Source organism: Balaenoptera borealis, assembly GCF_965194805.1.
Source record: "Balaenoptera borealis genome assembly, chromosome: 13".
In the NCBI taxonomy this organism is placed as follows: domain Eukaryota; kingdom Metazoa; phylum Chordata; class Mammalia; order Artiodactyla; family Balaenopteridae; genus Balaenoptera; species Balaenoptera borealis.
The window spans coordinates 55,868,071-55,883,308 of record NC_138870.1 but is presented as its reverse complement, the minus strand read 5'-3'; the positions used below and the strand labels follow the sequence as shown (position 1 = coordinate 55,883,308).

Below are 15,238 nucleotides of genomic sequence, written 5' to 3'. Positions count from 1 at the left end.
ATATAGTAGTGTGTATATGTTAATCCCAAACTGCTAATTTATTCCTCCCCCCTACTTTTCCCCTTTGGTAACCATAAGTTTGTTTTCTAAGTCTGTGAGTCTGTTTCTGTTTTGTAAATAAGTTCATTTGTATTATTTTTTCAGATTCCACATAAGTTACATCATATGATATTTTTCTTTCTCTGTCTGACTTACTTCACTTAGTATGATAATCTCTAGGTCCATCCATGTTGCTGAAAATGGCATTATTTCATTCTTTTTTATGGCTGAGTAGTTTTCCATTGTGTGTGTGTGTGTGTGTGTGTGTGTGTGTGTGTGTGTGTGTGTGTGTATACAATATCTTCTTTATTTTATAAGATGGTCTTATAAGACAGGCCTGCAGCAATATGGGCTGTATGGTTGGCATTCTTTTTACTTTTTATTTTTTTGTTTTCCTTTTCTTTTTTTTTTTTGAATTTTTGAATTTTATTTTATTTATTTTTTTATACAGCAGGTTCTTATTAGTTATCCATTTTATGCATATTAGTGTATACAGGTCAATCCCAATCTGCCAATTCATCCCACCACCACCACCCCTGCCGCTTTCCCCCCTTGGTGTCCATACGTTTGCTCTCTACATCTGTGTCTCAATTTCTGCCCTGCAAACTGGTTCATCTGTACCATTTTTCTAGGTTCCACATATATGCGTTAATATACGATATTTCTTTTTCTCTTTCTGACTTACTTCACTCTGTATGACAGTCTCTACATTCATCCATGTCTCTACAAATGACCCAATTTCGTTCCTTTTTATACCTGAGTAATATTCCATTGTATATATGAACCACATCTTCTTTATCCATTCATCTGTCGATGGTCATTTAGGTTGCTTCCATGACCTGGCTACTGTAAATGGTGCTGCAATGAACGTTGGGGTGCATGTGTCTTTTTTTTTTTTTTTAATTTATTTATTTATTTTTATATTTTTATTTTTGGCTGTGTTGGGTCTTTGTTTCTGTGCGAGGGCTTTCTCTAGTTGCGGCAAGCAGGGGCCACTCTTCATCGCGGCGCGCGGGCCTCTCACTATCGCGGCCTCTCTTGTTGCAGAGCACAGGCTCCAGACGCGCAGGCTCAGTAGTTGTGGCTCACAGGCCTAGTTGCTCCGCGGCATGTGGGATCTTCCCAGACCAGGGCTCGAACCCGTGTCCCCTGCATTGGCAGGCAGATTCTTAACCACTGCGCTACCAGGGAAGCCCTGTCTTTTTTGAATTATGGTTTTCTCTGGCTCTGTGCCCAGTAGTGGGATTGCTGGGTCATATGGTAATTCTATTTTTAGTTTTTTAAGGAACCTCCATACTGTTCTCCATAGTGGCTGTATCAGTTGATATTCCCACCAAGACTGCAAGAGGGCTCCCTTTTCTCCACACCATCTCCAGCATTTGTTGTTTGTAGATATTCTGATGATGCCCACTCTAACTGGTGTGAGGTGATACCTCATTGTAGTTTTGATTTGCATTTCTCTAAACATTAGTGATGTTGAGCAGCTTTTCATGTGCTTCTTGGCCATCTGTATGTCTTCTTTGGAGAAATGTCTATTTAGATCTTTTGCGCATTTTTTGATTGGGTTGTTTGTTTTTTTAATATTGAGCTGCATGAGCTGTTTATATATTTTGGAGATTAATCCTTTGTCCGTTGATTCGTTTGCAAATATTTTCTTCCATTCTGAGGGTTGTCTTTTCATCTTGTTTATGGTTTCCTTTGCTGTGCAAAAGCTTTTCAGTTTCATTAGGTCCAATCTGTTTCTTTTTGTTTTTATTTCCATTACCCTAGGGGGTGGATCAAAAAAGACCTTGCTGTGATTTATGTCAAAGCGTGTTCTTCCTATGTTTTCCTCTAAGGGTTTTATAGTGTCCGGTCTTACATTTAGGTCTCTAATCCATTTTGAGTTTATTTTTGTGTATGGTGTTAGGGAGTGTTCTAATTTCATTCATTTACATGTAGCTGTCCAGTTTTTCCAGCACCACTTATTGAAGAGACTGTCTTTTCTCCATTGTATATCCTTGCCTCCTTTGTCATACATTAGTTGACCATAGGTGCATGGGTTTATCTCTGGGCTTTCTATCCTGTTTCATTGACCTATATTTCTGTTTTTGTGCCAGTACCATATTGTCTTGATTACTGTAGCTTTGTAGTACAGTCTGAAGTCAGGGAGTCAGATTCCTCCAGCTCTGTTTTTTTCCCTCAAGACTGCTTTGGCTACTCGGGGTCTCTTGTGTCTACATACAAATTTTAACATTTTTTGTTCTAGTTCTGTAAAAAATGCCATTGGTAATTTGATACGGATTGCATTGAATCTGTAGATTGCTTTGGGTAGTAGAGTCATTTTCACAATATTGATTCTTCCAATCCAAGAACATGGTATATCTCTCCATCTATTTGTATCATCTTTAATTTCTTTCATCAGTGTCTTATAGTTTTCTACATACAGGTCTTTTGTCTCCCTAGGTAGATATATTCCTAGGTATTTTATTTTTTTTCTTGCAATAGTAAATGCGAGTGTTTCCTTAATTTCTCTTTCAGATTTTTCATCATTAGTGTATAGGAATGCAAGAGATTTCTGTGCATTAATTTTGTATCCTGCAACTTTACCAAGTTCATTGACTAGCTCTAGTAGTCTTCTGGTGGCATCTTTAGGATTCTCTACGTATAGTATCATGTCGTCTGCAAACAGTGACAGTTTTACTTCTTCTTTTCCAATTTGTATTCCTTTTATTTCTTTTTCTGCTCTGACTGCCGTGGCTAGGACTTCCAAAACTACGTTGAATAATAGTGGTGAGAGTGGACATCCTTGTCTTTTTCCTGGTCTTAGAGGAAATGCTTTCAGTTTTTCACCATTGAGAATGATGTTTGCTGTGGGTTTGTCGTATATGGCCTTTATTATGTTGAGGTAGGTTCCCTCTATGCCCACTTTCTGGAGAGTTTTTATCATAAATTGGTGTTGAATTTTGTCAGAAACTTTTCCTGTATCTGTTAAGATGATCATATGGATTTTCTTCTTCAATTTGTTAATATGGTGTGTCACATTGATTGATTTGCATATATTGAAGAATCCTTGCATCCCTGGGATAAATCCCACTTGTTCATGGTGTATGATCCTTTTAATGTGCTGTTGAATTCTGTTTGCTAGTATTTTGTTGAGGATTTTTGCATCTATAGTCATCAGTGATATTAGTCTGTAATTTTCTTTCTTTGCAGTATCTTTGTCTGGTTTTGGTTTCAGGGTGATGGTGGCCTTATAGAATGAGTTTGGGAGTGTTCCTTCCTCTGCAATTTTTTGGAAGAGTTGAGAAGTATGAGTGTTAGCTCTTCTCTAAATGTTTGATAGAATTCACCTGTGAAGCCATCTGGTCCTGGACTTTTGTTTGTTGGAAGATTTTTTTTTAAATGTAATTTTTTTAATCGCTTTTATATTTATTTATTTATTTCTATTTTATTTTTGGCTGTGTTGGGTCTTCGTTTCTGTGTGAGGGCCTTCTCCAGTTGCGGCAAGCGGGGGCCACTCTTCATCGCGGTGCGCAGGCCTCTCACTGTCGTGGCCTCTCGTTGCGGAGCACAGGCTCCAGACATGCAGGCTCAGTAGTTGTGGCTCACAGGCCTAGTTGCTCCACAGCATGTGGGATCTTCCCAGACCGGGGCACGAACCCGTGTCCCCTGCATTGGCAAGCAGACTCTCAACCGCTGCGCCACCAGGGAAGCCCCTGTTGGAAGATTTTTAATCACAGTTTCAATTTCATTATTTGTGATTTGTCTGTTCATATTTTCTATTTCTTCCTGGTTCAGTCTTGGAAGGTTATACCTTTCTAAGGATTTGTCCATTTCTTCCAGGTTGTCCATTTTATTGGCATAGAGTTGCTTGCAGTAGTCTCTTAAGATGTTTTGTATTTCTGTGGTGTCTGTTGTGACTTCTTTTTCATTTCTAATTTTATTGATTTGAGTCCTCTCCCTCTTTTTCTTGATGAGTCTGGCTAATGGTTTATCAATTTTGTTTATCTTCTCAAAGAACCAGCTTTTAGTTTTATTGATCTTTGCTATTGTTTTCTTTGTTTCTATTTCATTTATTTCTGCTGTGATCTTTATGACTTCTTTCCTTCTGCTAACTTTGGAGTTTTTTTCTTCTTCTTTCTCTAGCTCCTTTAGGTGTAAGGATAGATTGTTTATTTCAGATTTTTCTTGCTTCTTGAGGTAGGCTTGTATTGCTATAAACTTCCCTCTTAGAACTGCTTTTGCTGCATCCCATCGGTTTTGGATCATCGTGTTTTCATTGTCATTTGTCTCTAGGTATTTTTTGATTTCCTCATTGATTTCTTCAGTGATCTCTTGGTTATTTAGTAATGTATTGTTTAGCCTCCATGTGTTTGTGTTTTTTACGCTTTTTTCCATGTAATTGATTTCTAATCTCATAGCGTTGTGGTCAGAAAAGATCCTTGATGTGATTTCACATTTCTTGAATTAACTGAGGCTTGATTTGTGACCCAAGATGTGATCTATCCTGGAGAATGTTCCATGCTCACTTGAGAAGAAAGTGTAATCTGCTGTTTTTGGATGGAATGGCCTATAAATATCAATTAGATCTGTCTGGTCTATTGTGTCATTTAAAGCTTGTGATTCCTTATTAATTTTCTGTTTGGATGATCTGTCCATTGGTGTAAGTGAGGTGTTAAAGTCCCCCACTATTATTGTGTTACTGTCGATTTCTTCTTTTATAGCTGTTAGCAGTTGCCTTATGTTTTGAGGTGCTCCTATGTTGGGTGCATATTTATTTATAATTGTTTTATCTTCTTCTTGGATTGATCCCTTGATCATTGTGTAGTGTCCTTCCTTGTCTCTTGTGACATTCTTTATTTTTAAGTCCATTTTATCTGATATGAGTATTGTTAATCCAGCTTTCTTTTGATTTCCATTTGCATGGAGTATCTTTTTCCATCCCCTCACTTTCAGTCTGTATGTGTCACTAGGTCTGAAGTGGGTCTCTTGTAGACAGCATATATATGGGTCTTGCTTTTGTATCCATTCAGCAAGCCTGTGTCTGTTGGTTGGAGCATTTAATTCATTCACGTTTAAGGTAATTATCGATATGTATGTTCCTATGCCCATTTTCTTAATTGTTTTGTGTTTGTTTTTGTAGGTCCTTTTCTTCTCTTGTGTTTCCCACTTAGAGAAGTTCCTTTAGCATTTGTTGTAGAGCTGGTTTGGTGGTGCTGAATTCTCTTAGCTTTTGCTTGTCTGTAAAGCTTTTGATTTCTCCGTTGATTGTGAATGAGATCCTTGCTGCATAGAGTAATCTTGGTTGTAGGTTCTTCCCTTTCATCACTTTAAATGTACCATACCACTCCCTTCTGGCTTGTAGAGTTTCTGCTGAGAAATCAGCTGTTAACCTTATGGGAGTTCCCTTGTATGTTATTTGTCGTTTTTCCCTTGCTGCTTTCAATAATTTTTCTTTGTCTTTAATTTTTGCCAATTTGACTACTACGTGTCTCGGCGTGTTTCTCCTTGGGTTTATCCTGTATGGGACTCTCTATGCTTCCTGGACTTGGGTGGCTATTTCCTTTCCCATGTTAGGGAAGTTTTCGACTATAATCTCTTCAAATATTTTCTCGGGTCCTTTCTCTCTCTCTTCTCCTTCTGGAACCCCTATAATGCAAATGTTTGTGTGATTAATGTTGTCCCAGAGGTCTCTTAGGCTGTCTTCATTGCTTTTCATTCTTTTTCCTTTATTCTGTTCCACAGCAGTGAATTCCACCATTCTGTCTTCCAGGTCACTCATCCGTTCTTCTGCCTCAGTTATTCTGCTATTGATTCCTTCTAGTGTAGTTTTCATTTCAGTTATTGTATTGTTCATCTCTGTTTGTTTGTTCTTTAATTCTTCTAGGTCTTTGTTAAACATTTCTTGCATCTTCTCAATCTCTGCCTCCATTCTTTTTCCGATGTCTTGGATCATCTTCACTATCATTATTCTGAATTCTTTTTCTGGAAGGTTGCCTATCTCCACTTCATTTAGTTGTGTTTCTGGGGTTTTATCTTGTTCCTTCCTCTGGTACATAGCCCTCTGCCTTTTCATCTTGTCTATCTTTTTGTGAATGTGGTTTTCATTCCACAGGCTGCAGGATTGTAGTTCTTCTTGCTTCTGCTGTCTGCCCTCTGGTAGATGAGGCTACCTTAGAGGCTTGTGCAAGTTTCCTGATGGGACAGACTGGTGGTGGGTAGAACTGGCTGTTGCTCTGGTAGGCAGAGCTCAGTAAAACTTTAATCTGCTTGTCTGCTGATGGGAGGGGCTGAGGTCCCTCCCTGTTGGTTGTTTGGCCTGAGGTGACCCAGCTCTGGAGGGTACAGGCTCTTTGGTGTGGCTAATGGCAGATTCTGGGAGGGCTCATGCCAAGGAGTACTCCCCAGAACTTCTGCTGCCAGTGTCCTTGTCCTCACGGTGAGCCACAGCCACCCCCCGCCTCTGCAGGAGACCCTCCAACACTAGCAGCTTGGCCTGGTTTAGTCTCCTATGGGGTCACTGCTCCTTCCCCTGGGTCCCGATGTGCACACTACTTTTGTGTGCCCTTCAAGAGTGGAGTCTCTGTTTCCCCAGTCCTGTTGGAGTCCTGCAGTCAAATCCCGCTAGCCTTCAAAGTCTGACTCTCTAGGAATTCCTCCTCCTGTTGCCGGACCCCAGGTTGGGAAGCCTGATGTGGGGCTCAGAACCTTCACTCCAGTGGGTAGACTTCTGTGGTATAAGTGTTCTCCACTTTGTGGTTGGTCACCCACCCAGCAGTTATGGGATTTGATTTTATTGTGATTGCACCCCTCCTGCCATCTCATGTGGCTTCTCCTTTGTCTTTGGATATCTTTTTTGATGAGTTCCAGTGTCTTCCTGTCTATGATTGTTCAGCCGTTTTCCTCAGTTGGCATTCTTTTTAACTGTAATATTTAATCCCTTAAATGGTGATGTGATTGTGATTAATATAATTTTAGAGGACATTCTGTCAGTGTGAAGAAACCACCATACATTCGTTTTTAAAATGAAGTTTTGCTCTGTTTGGATGTTTTTTAACGTTCAGAATCAAAAGACCTGGTCCCCTTTAAGAATATAGAGCACATCAGTGTCAGAATGAGAATACTGTAAGGAAACCTGCAGAGTAAAGGATAGGCAATGATGCCATGCAGATGCAAAACAAATAACAAAAGAGAGGAGAGAAGTAGAAGGTTGGAATAGGGGAAATCATCTCTTCATAGGAAAGGGACTGTAATGGAGCAGCTCGCTGCCTCTGCCTCCTGCCTTCAAGCTCAGATCGTTCTTGCTCCCTTCTGATTTAAACCTAGTTGTGTGGACCACTTTACCCCAGTAGGGAAGGAGATGAAATTAATTTATTCTCAAAAACTCATGCCAAAGCAATAGAGCTAAAGTCTATGTAGCACCCAGAAGCCTGTGACTCTAGGAGAGATTAAGGGTGTACTTTTCATTTGCCCTAGAAAAACAGGGTCATTTTATAATCAGGAATTAAGAACTATTTCGGATTGCAGAGGAATATTTGGCCATATCATTGAGTTTGCATTTCTTTAAATTATGCAGGGCCTTGTGCTTGTAGTTATACCTTGTCTTAATAAGCAGAGAAAGACAGAATTAAGATCTATGATCAAAACCATGTGACAGCTAGCCTTCAGGAAATCTTGCTTAAATTTTAGAGTATGCCATCAAACCAGCAAGGCAGCAAACTGAACTGGAAGTCTAATGTCAAAAAGAGAGAAATATATTATATCTGGCTGCTTTTTTGGTCCATTTTCAATCTCTGTCACTACTACAAAACTGACAATGGAGCAAAAAAGCAGCCAGAGATAATATGCAAATTAGTAGCTGTAGCTCTGTGCATATGTACTCCTGTTTTCTAACAAGGATGAGTTGCATTGTCTTAGGGCCGTGGTTTGTCAGCTGTTTTCAAGAGTCAAGATGCTTCTTTGTGTCCCAGTTTCTGAGTTTTATATCATTAGTATATGTTGAATTTATCGAATGCTTTTTTCTGAATTGTCTGTGATAATAGTTCTCTTTATCTCCTTCATTCTGGGAATTTTCTGAATTGCAGCAACTGACTTTCAAATGTTAACAAGAATTTGAAAAAGAATAGATACATGTATATGTATAACTGAATCACTTTGCTGTACACATGAAACTATCACAACATTGTTAACTATACTTTAATATAAAATAAAAAGTTTAAAAAAATAAATAAATTCTCACTATGGCTTTCATAAATTTATTAAAAATAAAATGTATGCCTGGAGTATAACCCAATTGAATGTGATGAATTATTTGTTTTTTTTAAAAATTTTTTAAAGATTTAGTTTTTAAAATATATTGTCAGTTTTTCTTATTTTTTGTTTTGTTTGTTTTGTTTTAGATGCACTGTGCTGTAATTTTTCTTCCTTGTAATATTTCTGTCGCACTTTTCTACCAAGACCATGTTGCTCAAACTTACAAAAAAAAAAAAAGAGAGAGAGAAAGAAACAGTCAATCTGTAATATGTTCCTGCTGGGCTGGGATAAAATGTTCACAAGACCCAAGTACTGGAAAGATTATGGTCCCACACCACACAAAACTTCCAGGCTAGCTGAAAATGAACATTGCCTGTTTCTTGATTTTTCTGATTTCAGAATTCTGCATTAATTCATCACAGTGGAGCTACCTTTCTCCTACTGGGTCCCACCTCCACCAGTACCCTAAGCCTGTGCTCATTTTGCCCCTCAGCTAATGAACCACATCCTCCAGTCTCAGACCTATGATGTCATAAGGATTCCTCCGTCACCATTCATTAATGGTGAATATAAAATTGGATATAAGATATGAGTCTTATTATCTTATATCCACTTTCTTAGTTTGCACATAGTAGGCACTAAAACTTGTGGAATGTAATTGAATTCTAGGGACAGATTATTTCCTTCACAATGGATTTCATTTTGTTCATTCACGAAAAACAGTTTTCTTCTGCATTCGTAACGATGTGCATGAACGTTGTGGCATGAGCTGGCTGTCTCCCTCCCTACTGCTAGGAAATGGTCATAATGTTTAATTGCACAAAATGCCTTTTTTTCCCTAATCAAGAAGTTGAGGGATTTTCTGGCTTAGCAGGTGCCTCAATTGCACATAATTAGTTGCTAGGAATTGTTTAGCATAGGCTGATTAGTCTCAGCCAAAGGAAATTAAATTTTTTTTTTCAATAAAGCCCTGAAAACAGCTAGAGATTCTTGAAACCATAGTCATATCTGGTTTCTCTGGGAAGCCCAGACTCTGGGAATGGGAGAAGCAGAAGATGGAGACAAGGACCAGCCTGATTACACATGGATGCTATTTGATGCCAGGCAACCATTCAAGGTTACGAGAACATGAGGGGACGTGAGTCCATTCCTCAAGATGGGTTTCTCCCAACTCCAGCATGGGCTTTGGTTGTGATGCAGAATGAAACCTTGCTTCTTAGGTGCCTGCCATTTGCTTTCCAAGTTTGTAAATACCAGCTTCACTCGGAGCATGTAATCAAAACAAATGATCTGTGTTTGCCCCTCCTGTGTTTGGCACATAAGGAGAGTGGCCAAATTAGGGAAAATGAGAGGGATAGATGGGTCCCCGCCATTGTTGCACTTCTGTTTTAAGTACATGCTTGACTAAGCCCTTTCTGTGTCTCTGTCACAGTGTCGATTCTCCATTTAATGGAGGGCATTTTCCCTAGCCTCATGGGATGTCACCGTAAAGGGGACCCATGCTCTTTCTTGTGACCAATGGCAATGGGTGGCCATCATATGTGCCAGTGATTATCTAGCTGCTAAGATGTCATGTTAAAAGGCTGACAGTTCTGATACCCTGAGGTGCCCTTGATGAGTACTTGTAGCATTCACTTCAGTGAGCAGTGACTCACTAGCTCAATGCCTCCTTTGCCCCTATAGTGACTTTCCATAAGGATCCCTTGTTAGTATGATCCACCATCAAAGTCAAGGTTGGGCATCTGGTATGAAAATCAGAATTCTTTTGTTTAAAGGCATTATGTTAAAGGTTGTTCGATAAACCTTTCTGTAGTCTGAACGAAAATTAAAGGAAATATATTTTAATATTATTTTTATAAAGAGTCACAGATTTTGAACATACAATAGGGCAATACTTAATAGCTGTTAGGTGGTGATGTGGCTTTAAAAGCAATAGGGTGTAAACCTAGAAAATGAAATCAGAAGGAGGAGGCAGGATAGCTCCTAACAAATGTTTGACTTTCTTCAGTTTGCTTTTTTTACAATAAATGCTCTAGTTTGAAAAGTTAAATGCAGTCTAATCATCTATAAGCAAATATTTAATGAATGCATACTATGAGTCAGGCACTGTTCTAGAGATATTATCTATAGATTGATTCCTTTCTTTGTTATTTGAGCTATTTTTTAATTCACTTACGTAGTTAGATGGAACTGGAAAGTCTATTTAGTGTCTTCCTGATAAATCAAAGAAGTATTACCATAGATCTTATAATTCACTGAAACTTTTGAGGCCTTTACTGAGGAACAGTGAACTGTATTGGCATTTATTTTATTTATTTTATTTTTTTAATTGAAGTATAGTTGATTTACAATGTGCTAATTTCTGCTGTACAGCAAAGTGACTCAGTTATACACATATATACATTCTTATTTTATATTCTTTTCCATTATGGTTTATCCCAGGAGATTTGGATATAGTTCCCTGTGCTATACAGTAGGACCTTGTTGTTTATCCATTCTAAATGTAATAGTTTGCATCTACTAACCCCAAACTCCCAGTCCATCTCTCTCCCTCCCCCCACCCCTTGGCAACCACAAGTCTGTTCTCGATGTCTGTGAGTCTGTTTCTGTTTTGTAGATAGATTCATTTGTGCCATATTTTAGATTCCACATATAAGTGATATCATATGATATTTGTCTTTCTCTGTCTGACTTCACTCACTCAGTATGACAATCTCTAGGTCCATCCATGTTGCTGCAAATGGCATTATTTCATTCCTTTTTATGGCTGAGTAATATTCCATTGTATATATGTGCCACATCTTCTTTATCCATTCCTCCATCGATGGACATTTAGGTTGCTTCCATATCCTGGCTATTGTAAATAGTGCTGCAGTGAACATTGGGATACATGTATCTTTTTGAATTATGGTTTTCTCCAGATATATTCCCAGGAGTGGGATTGCTGGATCACACGGTAGCTCTATTTTTAGTTTCTGTTAACAAACCTCCATACTGTTCTCCATAGTGGCTGTACCAACAGTGTAGGAGGGGTCCCTTCTCTCCACACCTTCTCCACCATTTGTTATTTGTAGACTTTTTAATGATGGCCATTCTGACCGGTGTGAAGTGGTACCTCATTGTACTTTTGATTTGCATTTCTCTAATAATTAGTGATGTGGAGCGTCTTTTCATGTGTATTGGCATTTGTTTAAAATTTTTGTCTTCAAATAAGTGACCTTAAAGGTATAAATTGGTTCTGCAGTACAATTTAAATTTACTTATTTTAGGCAAATAAGTATATGGAAGAGAGGGAAGTGAGATTTTTCTATACACACAAAAAGAACTGGCTAAGATTGCTCATTTTTGTAGACTTCTCCAAAGTAATTGACTTACATGATGCCAGGTGTCTGCTGGAGTTGTGTGGCCAGTCACTTGTCTGTGTGATGCCGAAATGTGTGATACCTGATAACCTATCAAACCTTGTTGTCTATCCAAGAGGAAATAACATAAGGAGGAAAGAGCACAGAAATAGGAATAAAAGAAATTCAGTCTAGACTCATTCTAGATGCAGGTCCTTCTATAAATTTTCATCTCTGGACCTCAAGTCCTGACTCTAAAATTAAAGAGTGGTCTAGAGCATCCCTTATAATCATGAGATTCTAGTGATATATCTACAAATGGCCATTAAAGGACTTATGAGAAAACTACCATGGAAGACTCCACAGCTCTCCATGACTGTCTGCTCCCCAGACATTCTTGCCCTTGAATATCCTATTATGGAGCCATCAGCCACTGATTCATTCAGTGTCTTCCCTCTGTTTCTATCTTCAAAGTTTGAATCAAGAATTGACTTTGCGTAAATCGCATCAAGAGAATTGATTGTGCATTCTCTGTTGGGTAGGTTTTTATAAAAGGCCTACGATGCCTCCTGGAGGTTTAAATTAAAGATATATTCTTAGGAAAAAGTTTCTTTAAAAGCAAATGTTAAAAGGTGTCATGCTGCTCTGTTGCTATGCTCTCCTTAACTCATGATGAATGTTGCCAAGATTCTGCCTCACTTCCATTGAGAATTATTGCTTTCACCCTGACTAACTTCAGTAAGCTATTCTCAGATAATATCAAACTTATTTCAGTCTGGTCCTTTGACCAATGCAAATTTTGACTTCTAGGTAATTGTCTACTTCCGCCTATGTTCAGCAAGGACACTCTTGATACTGGGAGTGAGGCTGGGGGCTGGGGAGTGGATAAGCAGAGGCTGGCCAGGTGGCCATCTATAATTCAGTTTCAACCTTTTAAGGATGTGTATAACTAGACTTCTCAGCTCTAAATCAAGGACATTGTTTTCAAATATAAATGAGAAAACAGTTTTACCAGGGTTGACTGCTTCTGTAATGCAAACTGGGTAAATTTCTAAAGACAGGGCTCCTTAAAATAGAGCATCAAGTGCAAAACACCCCAGAGTCTCCTGGTCAAATCTCTTATTGCCCTTTAAGAAAATCCAACACTGAATTCAACCCAAGACTTTAATTGGCTGGACTCTAGACAAATTGAAAACTGAGGAAAGCCCTTAGGCTTCCAAGATGCTGTCCCTGAAACTGGTCATTGTGATTGGTATCTCCTGGCTCAGTGCTCTGTACTCATAAATACACAGTTTCAAAGTTTTAGATAATAAAAGGAAATACATTTTAAAATTGGTTTTATAAAGAATCCAGATTTTAACATATAGTAAGTTTGTGTTAATGGGTGCTATATAAAGCATATTGCCTGGTTATTAAATCAACACTGTGAGAAAAGAGTTCAAATACTCAGGTGGGCATGGTATAGCAAAAAGAAGACTTCTGTAGTATAATGCTTGCATTTTGTTTTGTGGTTTGTGAGTCTACTCAAAATCACATTTGCAAAGAGAAGAGTCAGAGATCTAGGATACTGCTTCCTAAGCAAAAGTGACGCTGTTGAGTGTATTGGTATCTGAAAGTTGGTAGTTTATCTTTATGGTTGGAAGAATTTAAAGAATTGTGTGACAAATGGAATAGACACATGAAACAGCATGACTGCCATTTTTTAATTGCAGCTTAAAGCAGTGTTAATCTTTCGTTTTTGTCATTGCTTACAAAGACCTTGTTAGTTTTATGAAGAAATCGTGAATCATTTCAACCAGAAGAACATCCTAAAGAGGAATCGATTTCCTCAATTTTGCAACACAAATTACTTAGTTGGGAGAATTATGTTTTCAGATGACTAAGTCTTGTTGCTGAATTAAATCCTTGTTATATTTAATAGTTTGCCATGCACAATATAATGGTTTTTAATCCTTTAATGATTTCCTATCACAACAATGACAACAACAACAACAAACTAACCTGTTAGTGTGGCCAGAAGTAACCTTTGGGTCATCCAGCTTGAGTAGCTCTGCTAGGTAATTATTTTACATTATATCTGCTCAGGCCATATACATCCTATTCTTGAAAATGTTTAAGGTTGTCACTCAGACATCTCTTTTACTTTATACAAATGTCCCATGCAAACTAGAAAGAATACTTCCTTTCTATTTAACCCTAATATTTGCCATCCTAGATCATTATTCCTATATTCCAAGCCAGACTAAATCCTTTCCTAGATTAAAAAAAAAAAATCACTTTACTTAGAATTTGATGGATCCATCACTTGTATGATTTTGTCACCTAGTTTTGCTCATTCAGCTTCTTGCCTAACTGTCACAGGTATACTAGGCTTTAGTCCTTCTGTCTCTTCAGTTGCTCTTTTTCTGGTTCTGCAAGTTATTTCCATCTCTTTCTAAAAGAGGGCAAGTCAACTCATTGCGATATATGTCTTCTTTTCCCAAACCATCCTTCCTTCCCTATTCTTCACCTATTAGCTTCTCTGGTCTTACTCTGAATGTCCCTGTCCCTTTATTTTCCACTGGATGCCAGTTCGTACTTCCAAGAGGAACCCACTAATTCTGTGTCTTTATTCCCCTGCAATACTAATACTCTGTCATCTGCTTCTCTGAAATACATTTCTTTTCATTTCCTTTGTTCTTCTACCTGTTTATTCTTAGTGCCCATTGAGCCATTTTATTCCTTCTTTGTCTTCTGGTTACTGATATTCACTGATACTTATTTATCAATGAATATAGGTGACAGGCAAATAATCTGTGTACTGTATTTACAAACTTCTTACCATTCTATGCCTTCATGTGCATTATAGCTTGATCCTGACAATCCTAAGAGGTGGATGAGAAAGTATATCCCTCTTTCACAGGAGAGAAGACTGATGTTCAGAGCATTTTAAATGACTTGACCTTGTCCTATGGCTAACCCAAGGTTAGGACCCAGGTCTACAGACTCTTTCTATTGTATCATATCGCCTCTCTCTGGCAGAAGGATTGCAGTCCATTGAAAAATCTTCACTACGTTAGAAACTGGATGGAAATTAACCAAACCCTTCATTGTACCTTTGCAGATGAGAGTCCCTACACTAAATCCGCCAGCCAGACAAAGCCGCCTGATGGAGCATTGGCTGTGAGGAGACAGAGCATCCCAGGTTAGACCAGACTGTTGGATTTTTCAGCTGTTTTACTTTTTGAACCCTGTTATTTGGTGATCCTAAATAGTTCCAACTTGGTAAAAAAAAAAAAAAAAATGCTATTTCATAGGGTGGAGACTGCATTCTACACAGCTTGTTCAGACAATGTTCATGAAAGCTAGACTCCGGAAAAGCTTGCAAACTTGTGAAAATTCATCTTGTGTGCAAATCCTTTGTAAAATGACTTGAATTTATATCAGCTCTCACTCATTGACTTACTTTCACCTCTGATTTCAGGGGATGATTCTCACAGCAGCATCTATCCCTTTACTGAGACAAACCCGGCATAACAAAGTGGTTCAAAATTGCTGTGTCAGATCATATATATGCTGAATAACAAATTACTCTTTTCTTCTTGTCTCGTTGAACTTGGATTTACTTCCATCGAACAACTCTT

At 38.3% G+C, this 15,238-nt stretch overlaps 1 protein-coding gene across 9 annotated transcripts in view; it reads left to right on the top strand.

Annotated features, from left to right (window-relative positions):
• The window catches only part of GRIP1 (glutamate receptor interacting protein 1), a 713,644-nt gene that overhangs the window by 483,714 nt on the left and 214,692 nt on the right, over positions 1-15,238 (top strand). For 7 of the 9 annotated variants that reach the window (XM_082351190.1, XM_082351185.1, XM_082351187.1 and 4 more), the window contains exon 2: positions 14,719-14,799. The exons of the other annotated variants lie outside the window; for them this stretch is intronic. In XM_082351190.1, the coding sequence (XP_082207316.1) occupies positions 14,719-14,799 (81 nt within the window). The remainder of the gene's footprint in view (positions 1-14,718; positions 14,800-15,238) is intronic. 9 annotated transcript variants of the gene reach the window in all.